General features: G+C 54.1%; 2 protein-coding genes across 6 annotated transcripts; both read left to right on the top strand.

The window, feature by feature from the left end:
• Positions 1–610: 610 nt before the first annotated feature.
• On the top strand, positions 611–10,565 carry HDGF (heparin binding growth factor). The gene is made up of 6 exons (XM_069544526.1): positions 611–1,129; positions 7,254–7,330; positions 7,467–7,605; positions 8,296–8,481; positions 8,757–8,980; positions 9,194–10,565. Exons 1-6 carry the CDS (start codon positions 1,043–1,045, stop codon positions 9,198–9,200), a joined length of 720 nt encoding a protein of 239 aa, XP_069400627.1. The 5' UTR covers positions 611–1,042; the 3' UTR covers positions 9,201–10,565.
• Positions 10,566–11,674: 1,109 nt separating this feature from the next.
• MRPL24 (mitochondrial ribosomal protein L24) lies at positions 11,675–16,817 on the top strand. Of its 5 annotated transcripts, none has more exons than XM_069544485.1 (6): positions 11,675–11,849; positions 15,364–15,612; positions 15,694–15,789; positions 16,012–16,115; positions 16,353–16,483; positions 16,580–16,817. In XM_069544485.1, exons 2-6 carry the CDS (start codon positions 15,430–15,432, stop codon positions 16,714–16,716), a joined length of 651 nt encoding a protein of 216 aa, XP_069400586.1. In that variant the 5' UTR covers positions 11,675–11,849; positions 15,364–15,429; the 3' UTR covers positions 16,717–16,817. The 5 variants fall into 5 exon arrangements, with proteins under 5 accessions (XP_069400586.1, XP_069400603.1, XP_069400595.1 ...); XM_069544502.1 differs by having other exon boundaries at positions 11,778–11,849; positions 15,369–15,612; XM_069544494.1 differs by having other exon boundaries at positions 11,778–11,900.
• Positions 16,818–17,117: the final 300 nt, after the last annotated feature.

Below are 17,117 nucleotides of genomic sequence, written 5' to 3'. Positions count from 1 at the left end.
AAATGGGATTGGGATTTATTGGCATTCAACTGTCTATTCCCACTAGAACGGAGCTCATCTTTGCAGGTTTAGCTGGTGGTGAAGCCCAGATCTCTTTTGCCAGAAAGTAGAGAGAGAAGAGAGTTCTATCTAATGCACACGGAACGTGGCCACTTTGTGCCACAAGCACTCCGAAATCTCCTTGCTAACAAATCTCACAAAGGCCGTGGTAGGGCGTAATGCCCGACATTTCAGGGAACACCCGGCTGACTCTAAGCACGTCGAGGCCCAGGCCGAACCTCTGTGTGCTCAGTGGCGCCGTACCTAGCCCTCGCCCCAGCGCCCAGCACGCAGCCACGCACCGGGTACGGAGCTAACATTCACCGATAGGGATGGAGCCGAGGGCAAAGAGGCACGACGCCTAAACTTCGACACTTGGCTGCGCTGAAGCCGCGGTAGGGAGCGCCCCGTGGGCCCGGGGGAGGGGCGCCAGGCCGCTCCGTCCAGCCGGGCGCCAGCTCCTCCCGGGCGCGCGGGCGGGCCGGCACCCACCGACAGCGGGCACACAAAGCCTACTCGGCTCGCTCGGCGATCGGCTCCTCACGCCTGTGTCGCCGCGCGCCGCCAGGCGGCTCTAGGTTGGGCGGCGGGCAGTGGCAGGCACAGGGCGTCAATAAGCTGCACGCATCAAACCGCCGCGGGAGGGAGCGCGGAGGGGGGAGGAGGAGGAGTGGGAAAAGGAGGAGGGAGGCGGAGTGGGGACCGGGCGGGGGGTGGAGGAAGAGGCCTCGCGCAGCGGAGGGAGCAATTGAATTTCAAACACAAACAACTGCACAAGCGCGCACCCATCGTACCGGAGCTTTGCCCCAGATCCGCGCCCGCCCCGTCCGTGCGGCGCGCGGGCGGAGTCGCCGTGGCCGCGCCGGAGCCCGGGCCGGGGGCCACCATCGAGGCGGGGGCCGCGCGAGGGCCGGAGCGGAGCGGCGCCGCTACCGCCGCACGCGCAAACTTGGGCTCGCGCTTTCCGGCCCGGCGCGGAGCCCGGGGCGCCCGGAGCCCCGCCATGTCGCGATCCAACCGGCAGAAGGAGTACAAATGCGGGGACCTGGTGTTCGCCAAGATGAAGGGCTACCCACACTGGCCGGCCCGGGTGAGCAGCGCGGCCCGCCGCCTCCTATCCACCTCCAGGCTTGGGTTGCATAACACCCGGGAGGGCACGAGCGCTCCGCGCGGAGGGGTTGGGAGTGGGGGCGGGGGGCGTCTGAGTCCCCGAGTCTTAGCCAAGCGACTCCAAACCCACCCGCCGGTTATATAATGGTGGAGGCGGGGTGGTGGGGCGGCGGCGGCGGCGGCGAACACCTGGCCACACGGCGTCCGCGCGTAGTGGCGTGTGCGCGGCGTGGGGAACAGAGAGCGCCGGTCACTTTCCGGCCCCCGGCTCCGCGTGCTCAGTTCCGCCCCCAGCCCCCATACTCCCAGCGGTTTCGGGCGCGCTGCACGGGCACGGGCCAGTCGTGTAACTCCTCCCACCCCCCCAAGCGCCACCGCTACCCCCCTCAGGGACCCCCTTAGAGACCCCCAGTTTCTTCACTGATTGTTACCCCTGGTTCAAACTCTCCTCTTCCTAGATGAGACGGTTAAGCAGGAACTCAGCCCAGAAAGGGATAAATGGAGGCGGAGTTCGCTTCTACAAAACTTTGGTTTGGGGCATCCGTAAGAGATCTGAAGCTGGGAGGGTCGAGGAATCGTTGTGAGGGGACGGAAGAAGAGGGAATCTGTCTGGTTTGGAAATCACCCGCTAGTACCCTTCACTCCTCAACCCCACAAAAATACTCCTTCGTGTGCTGCCAACTCAGACCTGGGGCTGAGGGTGGCAGGGTCCCTGTGGGATTGAGAAGCCCAGTCCTGGCTGCCCTCCCTGTGGGTGGAGGTGGAGGGAACCCGAGTTGCTTCTCCTTCCCATTTCTTAAGCCTCTCCCGCCAGAACGGTCCAGTCTGCCATGTGGTTGATTGAGCCCGCCAATATGAGGCGCCCCACCACCACCTCCACCCAGCACCTGGCCAGGTGGGAGGGTGGGGCCCAAAAGCCCAGCCTGCAGCATTGGTCGTGTTTCCCCTAAGAACTGAGACAGGTGAAGTAACAGTATGGGAGGTTGCCAGAGGTGGTTGGAGGAGGTTGGGGGTGTCAAAAGGGACAGTGCCCCTGGCAACTTATTTCAAAGATGGTGTAGGGCCTTTGGGTTTGGCCCTAGAATCTAGAGTGAAATCCAAGGGCAGAGAGAAGTAGAGGGAAGGAGTCTTCTGGGCGAGGGGGCCAAGTGCAGAACCGCCTTATTGGCTGTGGGTTGCTCTTTTCCATGTGAGTCTGTGTCTTCATCTGGGCCAGACCCTGCTCTGAGGAAAGTTGGTCCAGGCCCCCTGCCTGGGTCCTGTTCAGAGTGTGCAGACCAACTTTGGGGCCCACCTGAGAAAATCCAGGAGACCCTCACTCTGTACCCTCTCCTCAGGAATGTGCCTAATCCCATATGCCTTGAGCTCCTTGTTCCTGGAAACTTCTAGATGTCTGGCCTCTGGAGTGGGAGTGAAGTCTAGAGTGAAGCAGGGCTCTCCCAACTTTCAAGGCCTCCTAGGGGCCTTGGGTGGTGGTGGCGGCGGGGGGCAGTGTGAGCAAGCAGCCATGGTCAGCTGTGTGTGTTCATGTCTGTGCGTGGTGTGTGGACACTTGTGTACTTTACCCTGCACCTTTGATCCATCTGGCTTCTTGGTTCAGATGCCAAGGTCCTGGTGGGCAGGGCAAGAACTGAATCCAGGTCTCTACTGCTCCTACCTCCTGGGGGTGGGAGAAAGCCCAGAGACTGGGGAGGGGGCTCAGCTGGAATGTGGGTTGCGGAGGACCCCTTCGGGCTGCAGAGAGGGGAGGGCCCCATATGGACGTATTCTGGCTCATATGAAGAAGACCTTCGGGTTTCTGGTGGCCTTGGAGTAAGGGCAGCACCTGGGGCTGGGAATACTGTTTATTTCTTCTTCATCCCAGGCCTCTAGGACAAGGGGGCAGTCTGTTGCTTGGTTGAGGGCTGGACCCTTTAGATAAAGTTAGAGTTGGGGGAGGGGGACCAGACTGGATCCCAAAGAGATAGGACCCCACCCTTTGCCTGCGCTCTGGGTCTTGATTATGAAAATTAGAGGGAGTGGTACACCCAAGGTTGTTATGTTCCGAATACATTCTGCTTGAATGCCAAAAGAGCAGACAAATTGGGGTCTCCTTACCATCCTTGGATGCTCTCTTAGTTTATAGAGTGGCAGAGCCTGAAGAGGGTCTGGCTCTTCCTGAGATGGAGGAGGACTCAGAGGAGGCTTGCTAACTGTTCCATATAATAGGCAACCAGAGCCCTCAGCCTTGGTGAAGGCAACTGTGTGGGCTTTTCTTCCTTAAGCCGTACTTCTGGGGAGGGTGACTGACTCTGGGTGAGACTGGAACAGTCCAGTGCTTTCAGAGTCCAGCCAGAGGGACCACGTGGTAGGCAAGACCTGCCTGGAAGGACAGTGTGACTCCATCTTAATCTTCTCCTTTCCTCTTCTTTCTGCCTAACTTCCCCGGGGGATCTCCAAGCACTTAACAATTAACCTGCAAGACTCAGGGATTTTTCCCCTTCGGTTCCTTCCTCCTTTCTGCACTTCCTGTTTCACAGTCCCAGAAAACCTGCGCAGCCAGAGGGCCTCACCCATCTTTCCTCCCTCTGCCCCTCCCCCACACCCAGGCACCACCTTTTCTGCCTCTCCAGCTTGCCACACTTTCCTGGCCCCAACTGTCTCCTGCCCCAGATTTTCCGGTTCCTGGGTCAGGTCAGGCCTGGGCCCTGGGTGTGGTGGTCAGAACCCTGGCTGGCAGTCAGTGTGGGCTTAGCCTTCTGGCCTGGCTTCCTGTATGCTGAGCCAGGCGCCCCTGGGCCTGGATTGGGTATGAGGCTGGGGAGAGGTGTTTAATCTTCTCTCACCACTCCTCATCTGGGAACTTAAGACCTTAGAAGGTGTCCATGGGCTCTGGCAGGATGGGACTCCCTGTGCCCCGGCCTGTCTGAAGGAGCCAGGCAAAGGCAGTAGGCAAGGCGTGGGAGTGGAAGAGCCCCAGCCAGGGGGAAGTAACTTGCCAGGATTCCTAAAATGGCTGGGAAGGAGCAGAGCCCCCTCCCCTGTTGGCCAGTGGAGGAGGTGCAGTGGGGTCTCCAGTACTTCTCTGGCCCCACCCTGACCCACTTAGCCTTGACTCACTTGTTCTGAGTCACAGTCTGGATATAAAGGCACCGCCTGGGAGACACATGTCTGTACTGGGGGTACAGGCCTCCCCTGAGACCTCATATCCTCTATGTCGTTGATGAAGAACCTCCTTTCACTTCCAAATGCAAGATAAGACATTTCCTTTGTGGCTTGAAGGATGAAGAGTCCACTGGAGAAGGAATGTCTCCCCTTTTAGGGGTGAGGGGTTAGGAATTCCATTAAGTGAAAAGAGCACTTGCTCTCCTGGCCCTTCCCCCACAGGTGCCTACTCTCAAGGTCAGATGGGGTTGGGGTGGCATTACCCTTTTGGGGGTAGATGCTCATCTGCCCAGGTCCTTGGCCTCTCTCTTTGCTCTCGACCCAGCCTTTATTTTGCTAGAAGTCAGCAGGGTGGGTATATCTGGTGTGTCTCGTTCTATTTTTAATTCCCATCCATTCTTTTGTTTCTCCCCCGCCCCTGAGGCTGGGCAGCTGGTGGCCTCCTGGATCCCATCACAGTGTTCAGCCACCTCTCTCTCTGAGTTTGTTTCCCACGGGGAAGGAGACTGAAGGCCGGAGCGCCGCTTTGCCTGGTCTCAGCTCCTTGAGAGAACCTCGTGCGAGTCTCCTGTTTCTGACCCCTTTGCTCACCCTACCCCGTTTCCTGGGCCTCAGTTTCTGCCCTTGCATCACATGTTTCCTACAAGCCTGTTACTGCCTGGCTCAAGTGTGGCACTGAAAACATGGAGCCCATATGAGTTCCTAACTGGGACCCTTAGATATCCCCCCAACCCCCACCCCCAGTTCTCTTTCCTGGTGCCCAAAGATCCACCGAGAAGAGGCCTAGGAAAGGCCTTCTGCTATTATTGTCTTATGCCTGTCTCCTGGGATTTCTGAGCCCTGGAGCTTCTCATTTTATTTTTTGTTCCCCCCTCTGAGAGGAGGGTGGGGAACTAGCTGGCAACAGGACCCAAGTGTCCTGGTGGAGGCTGCTCCTCCTCTGCCCACACCCCAGCTCTGGCTTCCTGAGCAGGGCCCCGGCCCTCAGCCCTGGCTGGGGTTTCAGGCACAGCCTGGGACCCAGGTGCCAGACTCCAAGCCTGGGGGTGGGGTGTGAGTTAGTGTCCCCTCCTCCCCAATCTGGAGAGAGGGCCTTGGTGGGGGGGGGGCGGGGAGGAGCAGTCACATTCCTGGTTGCTGAGTGGCCCTGGGGGCGGGGTTGGGTTGTCATGGCGATGGGGATTGAGCTGGGGTGGGGGGACAGCATGCCTTTCCACCCCCTGCTCTCACACCCAGTGTCTCTGGGTGGTGAGGAGGGCGCAGTTTGTGCTGGGCCTTCCTGGGGGGGAGGGGCTGGACCTCTGTCCCCAGAGGCCACAGGGCAAGGGGGGAGGTGCTCAGGAGCCTAAAGACTCCATATCTGGAGCAAGATGCCCCTCAGATTCTTGCCCAGGTTCCACCCCCTCTCCTGGGTGTATGTCAGCTTATTTCCATCCACCCAGCCTCCCTGTCTCCCCAGGTCCCTAGTCAGACACACTGTTCTACTCTGTGTGTTTAATCACTGCTTTGGCCTGTCTCTTTCCTATCTGCGCCTGGGGCCCCAGTCAACATGGCCACCTGGCCTCTGTCCGGCGGGAAGCCAGGCCACTGGGGGCCGCTGCAAGTGTTGCTGGGAGTTGTAGTTCTCCTCCCCTAATTCAGCTTGGCCTGGGCTTCTGGGGCCTGATCAGGGAGAAGCTGTGTAGGCCACTACATCTCACTATTTCCCTGGCCTCAGACCTCTGCACCTTCTCCATCACAGCATCCCTCACCCCTGAGGGACATTTGAGGCAGAGGATCAAGTCAGGAGCTGTTTCTGAAATCTGGCCCTCCCTAACTTGTCCTGTCATTTGGGGTAAATCACTTTTCTTTTCTGAGCTGCAGTTTCCTTGTCTGTAAGATGAGAGTCTGTATCACACGACTTTCAAAAAGAGTTTCCCAAAATTCTTTCGGGGAGCTGCTACTGCTGGGTAATACTAAATAGGCAGCCTCTTGGCCTCGCCTCTTCACTTTCAGTGAGAGCAGTCTGCTTTTGTCTGTTGCGTAGTCATCCAGTGACTCTTTATTGTGTACCCACTGTGTGCTAGGCACTGTGCTGGACATATAAACAGACTTCTCTGATCTTGGGGACGGTATAGTCAACATAGATATTAATACTGGAATTGTAAAAAGCACTGTGAAGGAGATGTGCTGAGAGTTTTATCTGGGAAGCCGATCAGATTGGGAGAGATGGGGAAGCTTTCTGGAGGAAGTGATGATGGGCCTGAGGTCGGAAGGCTGATCAGGAGTTAGTGAGTATAGAAGACTGAGATCAGTGTGGCTGGAGCAGAGAGCAGGACAGTGTACTGGGAGAAGATGATAGCGAGCATGTATGTGGGACGGACCACGTTATGATCGTTTAAGCCTTACAACCCTTGGACTGTGACACTCTCCATTTTACAGATGAGAAAACTGAGGTTCTGTAAGTTGCCCAAGGTCATACAAATACTAGTGGCAGCACTGGAATTCAGACCTTGACATTATGGATAGTGGCAAATGGGTGGTCCCTAGACTCCTGAAAAGCCACTAGCAAGGAGAAAGAATGCTCAGACCCGCACTTGGAAAGGCTCCCCCTGGTGGCAGCATGGAGAATGGGTTGTAGTGAGACAAGAATGGAGGCTGGTTTCAGTCCAGGCAAGAGGCGGGACAGTGGGTGGACCCGCCAGGGTGATGGCGGAGACATGGAGCCTTGTGGACGGGATCTGTTTAGGGATGCTGTTTGGTTTGTGAAGGAGAGGGAGGATTTCTGCTGGGCTTTTGTGTCTGACTTCCTTTGAACAAAGTCCCACTGCTAAAAATGGTTTAGAAAACTCCTGGGTCCCTCCAGTCTGATTTTCCAGGTATGTGCCTTAGAGGTCAGCCCCTGCAGCACCTATCATCTGGCCTCCAGTTCATGACCTTAGGACTCCAGCTCATGCTCCCTTTCCTAATTTTGTTCTCAGATTGACGAGATGCCGGAGGCTGCCGTGAAATCAACAGCCAACAAATACCAAGTCTTTTTTTTCGGGACCCACGAGACGTGAGTGAGGGGGCAGAAGTGGGAGGGAGGGCTGGCTGTGGGGGAAGAGCGGTGGTGCCAGCACCCCTTGCCTGTGGGGCTGCGCAGCTCAGATGCAGTGAGGGGCTTGAGAGCACAGTCTCCCATCTCTCACCAGGGCATTCCTGGGCCCCAAAGACCTCTTCCCTTACGAGGAGTCCAAGGAGAAGTTTGGCAAGCCCAACAAGAGGAAAGGGTTCAGCGAGGGGCTGTGGGAGATCGAGAACAACCCCACCGTCAAGGCTTCTGGCTACCAGGTGAGCTGCCAGCCGCCCCCAGAAACCCCCCACCTTTGGAAAGCAGGTGTGGCCATAGGTGTGATCACACAGGGCCCGCGTGTGATGCTTAGTCTTCATGGACAGGGTGGGGCTCAGAAACCAACTCCTGGGCTTTCAGAGTAGGAGCTCATGGGGTGAGGGGTGGGGGGCTTCCTGCAAGAGGGCATGGGGCTCTGGGTGAGCAGTGTAGCTGTGGTGAGGGGCCACTTGTTAGACAGCACCTGGGAGGGGCAAGAACAGGACCGAGGCGGTAAGTGGGGGCAGGCCTTTGGCGGGCCCAGAGTGAATAGAAGATGTGGCCTCAACTCTTTCCACAAAGGCTTCCAGGAGGAGGTGCTCGTGAGCCGGGCAGGATGAGGCGGGAGGGTGGGGGGCGGGGGTTGGCGGGGAAAGGGTCCCAGCTCCCTTTGGGAGAAGTTGACCCGAGGTTTTGCCTCCTGCTCCAGCCCTCCCCCCTCCTGCACAGAGCCCTGCCTGCCCGGCCAGTGGGTTTACCCCGGGGCTAATCCGACAGAGGTGGGTCTCAAATCACTTGTGAGACTGGGCACCTGGGTGGGGGCGGGGGAGAGGTGGGCGAAGGAAGGAGTGAGTGGCCGAGGGAGGGGTCTGGGGAGGGGGCCCTGCACGGCAGCCGCTGGTGCCACTCAGCCTCCGCTGTCTCCACCGCAGTCCTCCCAGAAAAAGAGCAGTGTGGAAGAGCCCGAACCCGAGCCCGAAGCCACTGAGGGTGATGGCGACAAGAAGGGGAATGCTGAGGGAAGCAGTGATGAGGAAGGGAAGCTAGTCATTGACGAGCCAGCCAAGGAGAAGAATGAGAAGGGAGCGCTGAAGAGGAGAGCGGGGGACCTGCTGGAGGTAACCGTCCTCTGCCTGGGCTCCCAGAAGCAAGGCCCCTAGTCTTGAGGAGAGAAGTTACTACTTTTTCAGGGAGTGTCTGGTCTGAGAGGCTCAGCCGCTAGTCCTGGGGGGTGGTCCCTCCTGAGAAGATGGGCCACAGGAGACAGTTGAGCTGGCAGAGGGCTGGAAGAGCGCTGGGCTGCCCGGGAAGGAGCCTCTGGGGAAAGGAGGGGGAGGCGGGCGTTCTCCCCGTCCTGCCTCAGCCGTGCCTCATCTCTGCCCAACCGGCACAGGACTCCCCCAAACGCCCCAAGGAAGCAGAAGACCCTGAAGGGGAGGAGAAGGAGGGGGCCACCTTGGAGGGTGAGAGGCCCCTTCCAGTGGAGGCAGAGAAGAACAGTACCCCGTCTGAGCCCGGCTCTGGCCGGGGGCCTCCTCAGGAGGAAGAAGAGGAGGAAGAAGAGGAAGAGGCTGCCAAGGAAGATGCCGAGGCCCCAGGCCTGAGAGATCATGAGAGGTGAGTGAGCCCCCTGCCCCTTGGCAGTTGGGCTGGGAGGGCCCAGCCCTCTGCTGAGAGGAGGAGGAGGAGGAGGAGGAGGAGGAGGAGGGCCTGCAGCAGTCAGCCTCTCGGGAGGCAGGGGGGGCTCTCCCAGAAGAATGGCGCTGGCTGGGGCCTGGCCAGGCCAAGGCCACACCATTAACCCTTCTCCCCTCCAACCCTCCCCTGCAGCCTGTAGCCACCAATGTTTCAAGAGGAGCCCCCGCCCCGTTCCGGCTGCTGTCTGGGTGCTACTGGGGAAACTGGCCATGGCTTCCAAACTGGGAACCCTTCCCCACCCCAACCCACTCCCCTTTTCCCACTCACTCTCCCCTCTGAGCTCAGACCCTGGAGACTGACCCCGACGGGGCAGGCCACGTGGCCCTCACCTCCGTGTCCCCACACACCTGTGACCTGAGTCAGGTCCGTGTCTTCTGCTCTGTGGGATGAGATGAGGCCATTGTGTCCCTCCCTGCCTGGAGTTGTTTCCCAGTGTACTTGTTAGGGCCTGGACCGGCTATTTGCATCTCCTGACACCCCTCGCCCCCTTCCCCGGGCATTCTAGACGTCTAGGTTGGCTGGGATCAGGGCTATGAATGGAAGGGATGGAGAATGAATAGCAGGGTAGGCTTCTGGGGTCTGGGAGGGGCAATCTTCAAATTGGGGTCAGGGGATAGGTAAGAGGATGACATCTTCCTGAGCTCCTGTCCCTTCCTCCCACACCTATTATCCCAGCTGCCTGGATTCAGGGAAAGTGGGACAGCTGGGGTGGGGGCAGCGTGGGGAGGGGGAGAGGTGCTCCCTTCCATAAATCTTTGATGATTGACAGTGCCCAATTGTCTCACTTATGCAGATCCCAGGTGTCATGGGAGTTATAGTTTATCATCAAAAGATTTGGGGGTCTTCCAAGTTCTTTGGGTCAAGGACCTGAGATCTGAAGGGCTGACTTCACCCAGCTTGGGTGGGAGTGTTGAGGAGTATCCATCCACCTTTAGATCTCAGGCCAGAGATGGGATGCCCTGGGAAGACCCTTAGCTACCCTTTTCCCTCTTCTCACAGTGCTCAAGGCCAGCCTACAGTCACACACGTCACCCAGACATAAAGGAAAAGACACATTTTTTAGGAAATGTTTTTAATAAAAGAAAATTACAAAAAAAAATTTTAAAGAACCCCCCCCATCCCTTTGTGTGCCCCCCACTCTTGCCCCCATTTCTGAGGTGCACTGGGAGGCTCCCCTTCTGTTTGGGGCTTGATGACTTTTCTTGTTGTAGTTGGAGCTTTGGTGTTCCTGCTGATGTCATTTCCCATCCACATACCCCCGACCTGGTCCACTCAGTGTTGTCACCAGATCCAATTTGTAACCCACTGAGAGGCCAGAGGGAAATAATCGCCCTCTCCCAACCTCTTTCTAGTGGTCTATTTGCCTCTTCAGTTTCTTGTCTCTTTCACCCTTGCCCCTCTCCCTTGGGCTCTGATGAAAAATTGCTGACTGTAGCTTTGGAAGTTTAGCTCTGAAAACCGTAGATGATTTCAGTTCTAGGAAAATAAAACCCATTGATTACTACATTGGATTTTGACTGATTCTTTGGAGGTGTGTTGGTTAACTGATGGTGCATGGGAGTGGGGAGAGAGACTACAAATGATTTCCAAATTCACTTCTCAGATTCAGGTAAGGAGTGCCAGCTTCCTCCATTCTCATTCTGTTAGAAATACCTAAAATTCCACATAGAATTTCACTCTTGAGAGTCTGGAGATCAAACCAGTCAATCCTAAAGAAAATCAATCCTGAATATTCATTGGAAAAGCCCCTGATGCTGGGAAAGATTGAAGGCAAAAGGAGAAGGGCACGGCAGAGTATGAGATGGTTAGGTAGCATCACTGACTCAATGAACATGTGTTTGAGCAAACTCTGGGAGAAAGTGGAGGATAGAGGATCCTGGCATGCTACAGTCCATGGGGTCGCAGAGTCAGACATGACTGAGAGACTGAACAACAGCGAAATTTCCACATGAGGGCAAAGTCACAGAATACTGCACCCAATACTCTGGTTCTGCCCAGCCAGTTTAACATAGCTTCCCCTTAAGCACCTGGGAAAGTTTTTTTTAAGTCTGCACAAGAAGTAGGTTCACAATGGCCAGGAAAGAGAGGGTTGGGTATGGTTGTAGAAACAAATTGGATGCTCAAGGGCAAAGCTAGGGATGCCTGCTACTGATAACTGTTGAAGGATGAGGCGGTCCATAGCATGGAATCCTCAATACTCCTGAATTAAGTGGAATTGTTGGATTTCACCCTCTCTGAGGTTTCTTCCAGTCTGACATTTTGTGACTAGTTCATCCACTCGCACCGAAAGGCCCAGGTTTGATCCTTTTAGAAAGCCTATGACACTGGTCATCTGCCTTGGGCAGATGAGGCAGCAGAGAAGGGCGGACGAGGAGAGTACTGACTGGTCTCACTAGAAGGGAAGGCCCTCTGCTTTGAAGAAGCCGCAATAACCTAGAAAATGGAGCCATGGTCCCTGGTAACTACAATTCCCAGCGGCCTCCACGTAGAGCACGTGCAGGAATGTGCCTGGCGCCGCAGCCTATCCGACTTTGCCTTCAACTCCCGACGTGCTTCACGGTGCTCTTACGCTTCCTCGATTTCCGACCCGGTCAAATTTCCTGCTTCCCGCTTGCTTCGTAGCGGCGGACTACAACTCCCAGTATGCAGAGAGGCCAGGTTCGTTGTTGAGCGTCCATTGTACAATTGGACTACATTTCCCAGAAATCTGAGGGATGGGGTTGGGCGGGGCGTGGGTCCCACGTGCCTACGGGACCCGCGGAGGCCAGCGGATCAGCGGGAAGCCGAGGTGAGGATTTCGTGAACCAGAGATTTCGGGATCTCTGGGCTTGTCGGGGAGGTGAGAACGGGAAGGTCCTTTACCCCGGCATGGCTCAATTGCTTCGTCTGGGGTCTCCAAGCATCGGAAGCTCGGAGTGGCTGGGTACTGAAGACCGCTGGGGGCTGATCATTACCCGCACCTAGGATGGGACTGGCGGTGGAAGCAGCCTTTGGCGCTGGGGCCTGGGGGATCATTACCTACACAACAGTTCCCCTAGAGCATGCAACGGAAGCCCCACAGCGGAAGGTCACCAGCCTCCCCAGGGCTTGGAGAGAAAAGAAAAAGACCTAAGCGGGGTGGCTTCTGGGATCGCCTGTCTGAGCTTCAGATCTAGAACGGCTGAGGTTAAGGAGAGTCTTAGGGCAATCACGCAGGAGACTCAGGTCTTGAGATTCGCGCTGCTACTATCAAGCTGTATGAACTAGGGCAAGTCAGCAGCTCTCAGGGCCTTGGTTTCCTCGTCTCTTGTCAACCTACCCCCAAACAGCAGTGTGACCATCAAATGCCGGGAATGGTAAGGTTCCTGACCTTAGATCTGTCACATAGTAGTGCTCCCTAAGCATTTTTTGATTCTGAATGAACAAACACTGAGGCCCTAAACCTCAGTCGTGTCCGACTCTTTGCGACCCCATGAACCGTAGCACGCCAGGCCTCCCTGTCCATCACCAACTCTTGGAGTTTACTCAAACTCATGTCCATCGAGTCGGTGATGCCATCTAACCATCTCATCCTCTGTCGTCCCCTTCTCCTCCTGTCTTCAATCTTTCCCAACATCAGGGTCTTTTCAAATGAGTCGGCTCTTCGCATCAGGTGGCCAAAATATTGGAGTTTCAGCTTCAACATCAGTCCTTCCAATGAACACCCAGGACTGATCTCCTTTTGGATGGACTGGTTGGATCTCCTTGCAGTCCAAGGGAAGACTCTCAAGAGTCTTCTCCAACACCACAGTTCAAAAGCATCAATTCTGCGCTCAGCTTACTTTATAGTCCAACTCTCACATCCATACATGACCACTGGAAAAACCATAGCCTCGACTAGACAGACATTTGTTGACAAAGTAATGTCTCTGCTTTTTAATATGCTGTCTAGGTTGGTCATAACTTTCCTTCCAAGGAGTAAGCGTCTTTTAATTTCATGGCTGCAATCACCATCTGCAGTGATTTTGGAGCCCCCCAAAATAAAGTCAGCCAGTGTTTCCACTGTTTTCCCATCTAATTGCCATGAAGTGATGGGACCAGATGCCATGATCTTCGTTTTCTGAATGTTGAGCTTTAAGCCAACTTTTTCACTCTCCTCTTTCACTTTCATCAAGAGGCTCTTTAGTCTTCTTCACTTTCTGCCATAAGGGTGGTGTCATCTGCATACCTGAGGTTATTGATATTTCTCACAGCAAGCTTGATTCCAGCTTGTGCTCCTTCCAGCCCAGCGTTTCTCTTGATGTACTCTGCATATAACTTAAATAAGCAGGGTGACAATATACAGCCTTGACGTACTCCTTTTCCTATTTGGAACCAGTCTGTTGTTCTATGTCCAGTTCTAACTGTTGCTTCCTGACCTGCATACAGATTTCTCAAGAGGCAGGTCAGGTGGTCTGATATTCCCATCTCTTTCAGAATTTTCCACAGTTGATTGTGATCCACACAGTCAAAGGCTTTGGCATAGTCAATAAAGCAGAACTAGATGTTTTTCTGGAACTGTCTTGCTTTTTCGATGATCCAGGGGATGTTGGCAATTTGATCTCTGGTTCCTCTGCCTTTTCTAAATCCAACTTTAACATCCGGAAGTTCACAGTTCACATATTGCTGAAGCCTGGCTTGGAGAATTTTGAGCATTATTTTACTAGCGTGTGAGATGAGTGCAGTTGTGTGGTAGTTTGAGCATTCTTTGGCATTGCCTTTCTTTGGGATTGGAATGAAAACTGACCTTTTCCAGTCCAGTGGCCACATCTTCATCCAGCATTAATTTAAAATAGTACTAGGTCTTTTGTTTACCATTTTGAGAAGTATAGAGAAGAAAAATGACCCAATATCTCAGTGTTAGATAAACCAGTTGATATATATTTTTTAATGTATGTAGTTAGAAAATGCAAATGTTATGGAAAGGAACAGCTCTCCCAAACTTCCTCTTCCCCAAAACAAGTACTTTAGTTGGTCCCTGTTTCCTTCTGGTAAATATTTATGCCTATGACAGAATATGTATTTTTAAATTTACCCAGAAAGGATAGTACTATCCACATAATTCTGTCTTGCTTTGTTAAAATATTAGAAATAACTTAAATGACAGAAACAGCTCTGTAAAATTTTATGGATAATGGAACTGAGCTTAGAAGACAAGGGTCACAGAATGAGTTGATGGTGGAGCAGAGACTAGATCTCAGGTCCTCTGACTACCCAGTCCAGAGCTTTTAATGTCATCATAGTGAACTTTAATTGTTCTTTGAATTAGGTTTCATTCTTAGCTATGGAGCAAGGTGAATGGTGCCTCTTTCGTCAGTTGTCCTTGGGGTTAAATGAGATGACACAGGAGCGCACTTAGCATGGCCGCTGGAAGGTAGCAAGTGCCCATTGGGTTAGTCCGTTTTCCTTCAGGAATTGGGAAGCTTAGAGTACATACTTAGTTTGGAATTGTAGGTCTCTGTAATCCGACAGTCTTGCTCTGGATGATTTTCCTTTAGAAAAGAAACTATTTCAGGGGGAAGTGATCGTTTCCTGATTGAGATTAGGAATTGGAAGTCTTATAGGGCCAGGGGAGCCCGGCAGGCTACAGTCTATGGGGTTGCAAAGAGTTTGGACATGACTGAGCAACTGTGCGTGCACATAGGGACATCCTAATCCCAGTTTTTATCTCTGCTACCTGTTTGTCTTACCCTGTAATTGCCTGGCTTGGGGACTTACGCCAGTGTTTTCTTTACATCTTGGAATTGGTATATTTATTGAAAGACTTTTTTTTGAGTACCTAATACATGACAAGGGTTTCCCAGGTGGTTCAGTGGTAAAGAATCCACCTGCCAATGCAGGAGACTCGGGTTCAATCCCCCTGGGTCAGGAAGATCCCCTGGAGAAGGAAATTGCAACCCACTCTAGTATTCTTACCTGGGAAATCCCATGGACAGAGGATCTTGGCTGGCTACAATCCATGGGGTCACAAAAGAGTCAGACACGACTGAGCAACTAAACAATACGTGCCAGACCCTACTAGGATCTTCTAGATTCAGAGGCAATCTAGATAACATGGTCTTGGCCTCACTGAACTTTTTTGGACTTTGAAGTCAGGTATCTGTGGGTTTGAATGCCGATCCTCCCACATGGTAACTTTATGACCGTTGACAAGTCACTTAAATTCTCTGAGTCTGTATCATCATCTGTAATAGTGAAGACAGTGTCTTATGAGGATTCAGTAGGAGGGAGTCCCTTGAGCCATGGAGCAGGTGCTTAAAAAGGTGTTTCTTCCCTTGTTTCTTTGCCCTCTTGTTTCTGTCTAGCTCAGAGCTGACTAGGAAGATTTCTGGGTCTTTCGCTGGCCAGGGGACTTCACATAGCCTCCAGCCATGCGGCTCTCTGCTCTGCTGGCCTTGGCATCTAAGGTCACCCTGCCTCCCAACTACCGCTACGGGATGAGCCGCCCAGGCTCCTTGGCAGATAAGAAGAAGAACCCTCCAGGGACCAGGCGGCGCCGGGTGGCTGTGGAACCCATCCCTGAGGAAGACTGGCATCTGTTCTGTGGGGACAGGGTGAGAGTCTCAGACAGGGTTGGGTGGTAGAGTGCTCCTGGGCAAGGATCGCTCTCCCTGACGCTCGCTATCTTCCCACAGGTAGAGATCCTAGAAGGCAAGGATGCCGGGAAGCAAGGCAAAGTGGTTCAAGTTATCCGGCAGCGAAACTGGGTGGTTGTCGAGGGACTGAATACAGTAAGTAAAGAGTGAGGTGGTGATGCTCAGGAAGCCTGTGCCATCCATCCCTGTCTATGAAGGACGGCATGGGGAAGGAGACTGGCTGAGGGGATGGTGTGGCAGCCAAGCCTCCAAACCTTTCACTTTTCAGCGTGGACTGAATGCTCTGAGTTGCGGTAGACAAGCCGCCTTCACACCTTTTGGTTTCTGATAGCCACCATCCCCCCTTCTTTTGGATAGCATTACCGCTATGTTGGCAAGACTGTGGATTTCCGAGGAACCATGGTCCCCAGCGAAGCACCCTTGCTCCACAACCAAGTCAAACTTGTGGATCCTATGGACAGGCAAGCCTAAGGGGCTCTGGTCAGAGGGTTTCCTGCCTTCTGTTGGAAAATTGTTGACCATATTTATCCAAAGGGAATGGTGGGTTGGATGTGCTGGAAACTGAGAGGGGCCATCTCATGGACATGACCTCCTGTAGGAAGCCCCAATCCAGGGGTAGCAGAGAAATAAGATGGTGACTTTTGGGCTGAAAGATAGCAGGGAGACTGCTCCCTGGAGGTCTCGCTTCTATCTACTAGGAAACCCACTGAAGTGGAGTGGAGATTCACTGAGGCAGGAGAACGAGTACGAGTGTCCACAAGGTCAGGAAGGATCATCCCGAAACCTGATGTTCCCAGAGCTGATGGCATCGTCCCTGAAACATGGATTGGTGAGGCTGGGTGAGGGGCAGGAACAAAAGTGGGGGTGGGGGAGTAAGAGATGTTAAGAAGCCCTCCCACCCATCTTCCTTCCTCTGGTTCAATAGATGGCCCCAAAGACACATCAGTGGAAGATGCTCTAGAAAAAACCTATGTGCCTCGTCTAAAGACATTGGAGGAGGAGGTGATGGAGGCAATGGGGATCCAGGAGACTCGGAGACACAAGAAAGTCTATTGGTATTGAGTCTGGGGGAGCCACTTCTCTCCTCGTCTTAGCCTTGAAGGTTGCGGCCACCTCTTCTTCAGACGCTAATAAAGAGCCTTGGGTCCTCTGTCTTCTGGTAAGACTTGCACCCTGACCCCTGTTTCAGGGGCTGAGGGAGGGAGCATCTGTCCTGATGTTATGACAAAACCTGGATGGAAGTTAACAATCTTAAGGGGGTCCTCCCACAGGGCAGGGCCTGCAGATTTCTCGGATGGAGGTCAAAGGGAGAGAGCTTCCCCTCACAGAGACCTCTGAATAACAGGGCACTGCCTGTTAGGAAGACCGCAGGGACTGGGAGTACAAGGCCTAAATTAGAACCTCAGCAGGACTCAGTAGGGAGGGTGCTGGTCTGTCCTTTATACCTAATAGAAATGGTAGAC

Source organism: Ovis canadensis, chromosome 1 (assembly GCF_042477335.2).
Source record: "Ovis canadensis isolate MfBH-ARS-UI-01 breed Bighorn chromosome 1, ARS-UI_OviCan_v2, whole genome shotgun sequence".
NCBI lineage: Eukaryota > Metazoa > Chordata > Mammalia > Artiodactyla > Bovidae > Ovis > Ovis canadensis.
This window is presented reverse-complemented; position numbering and strand designations above follow the sequence as displayed.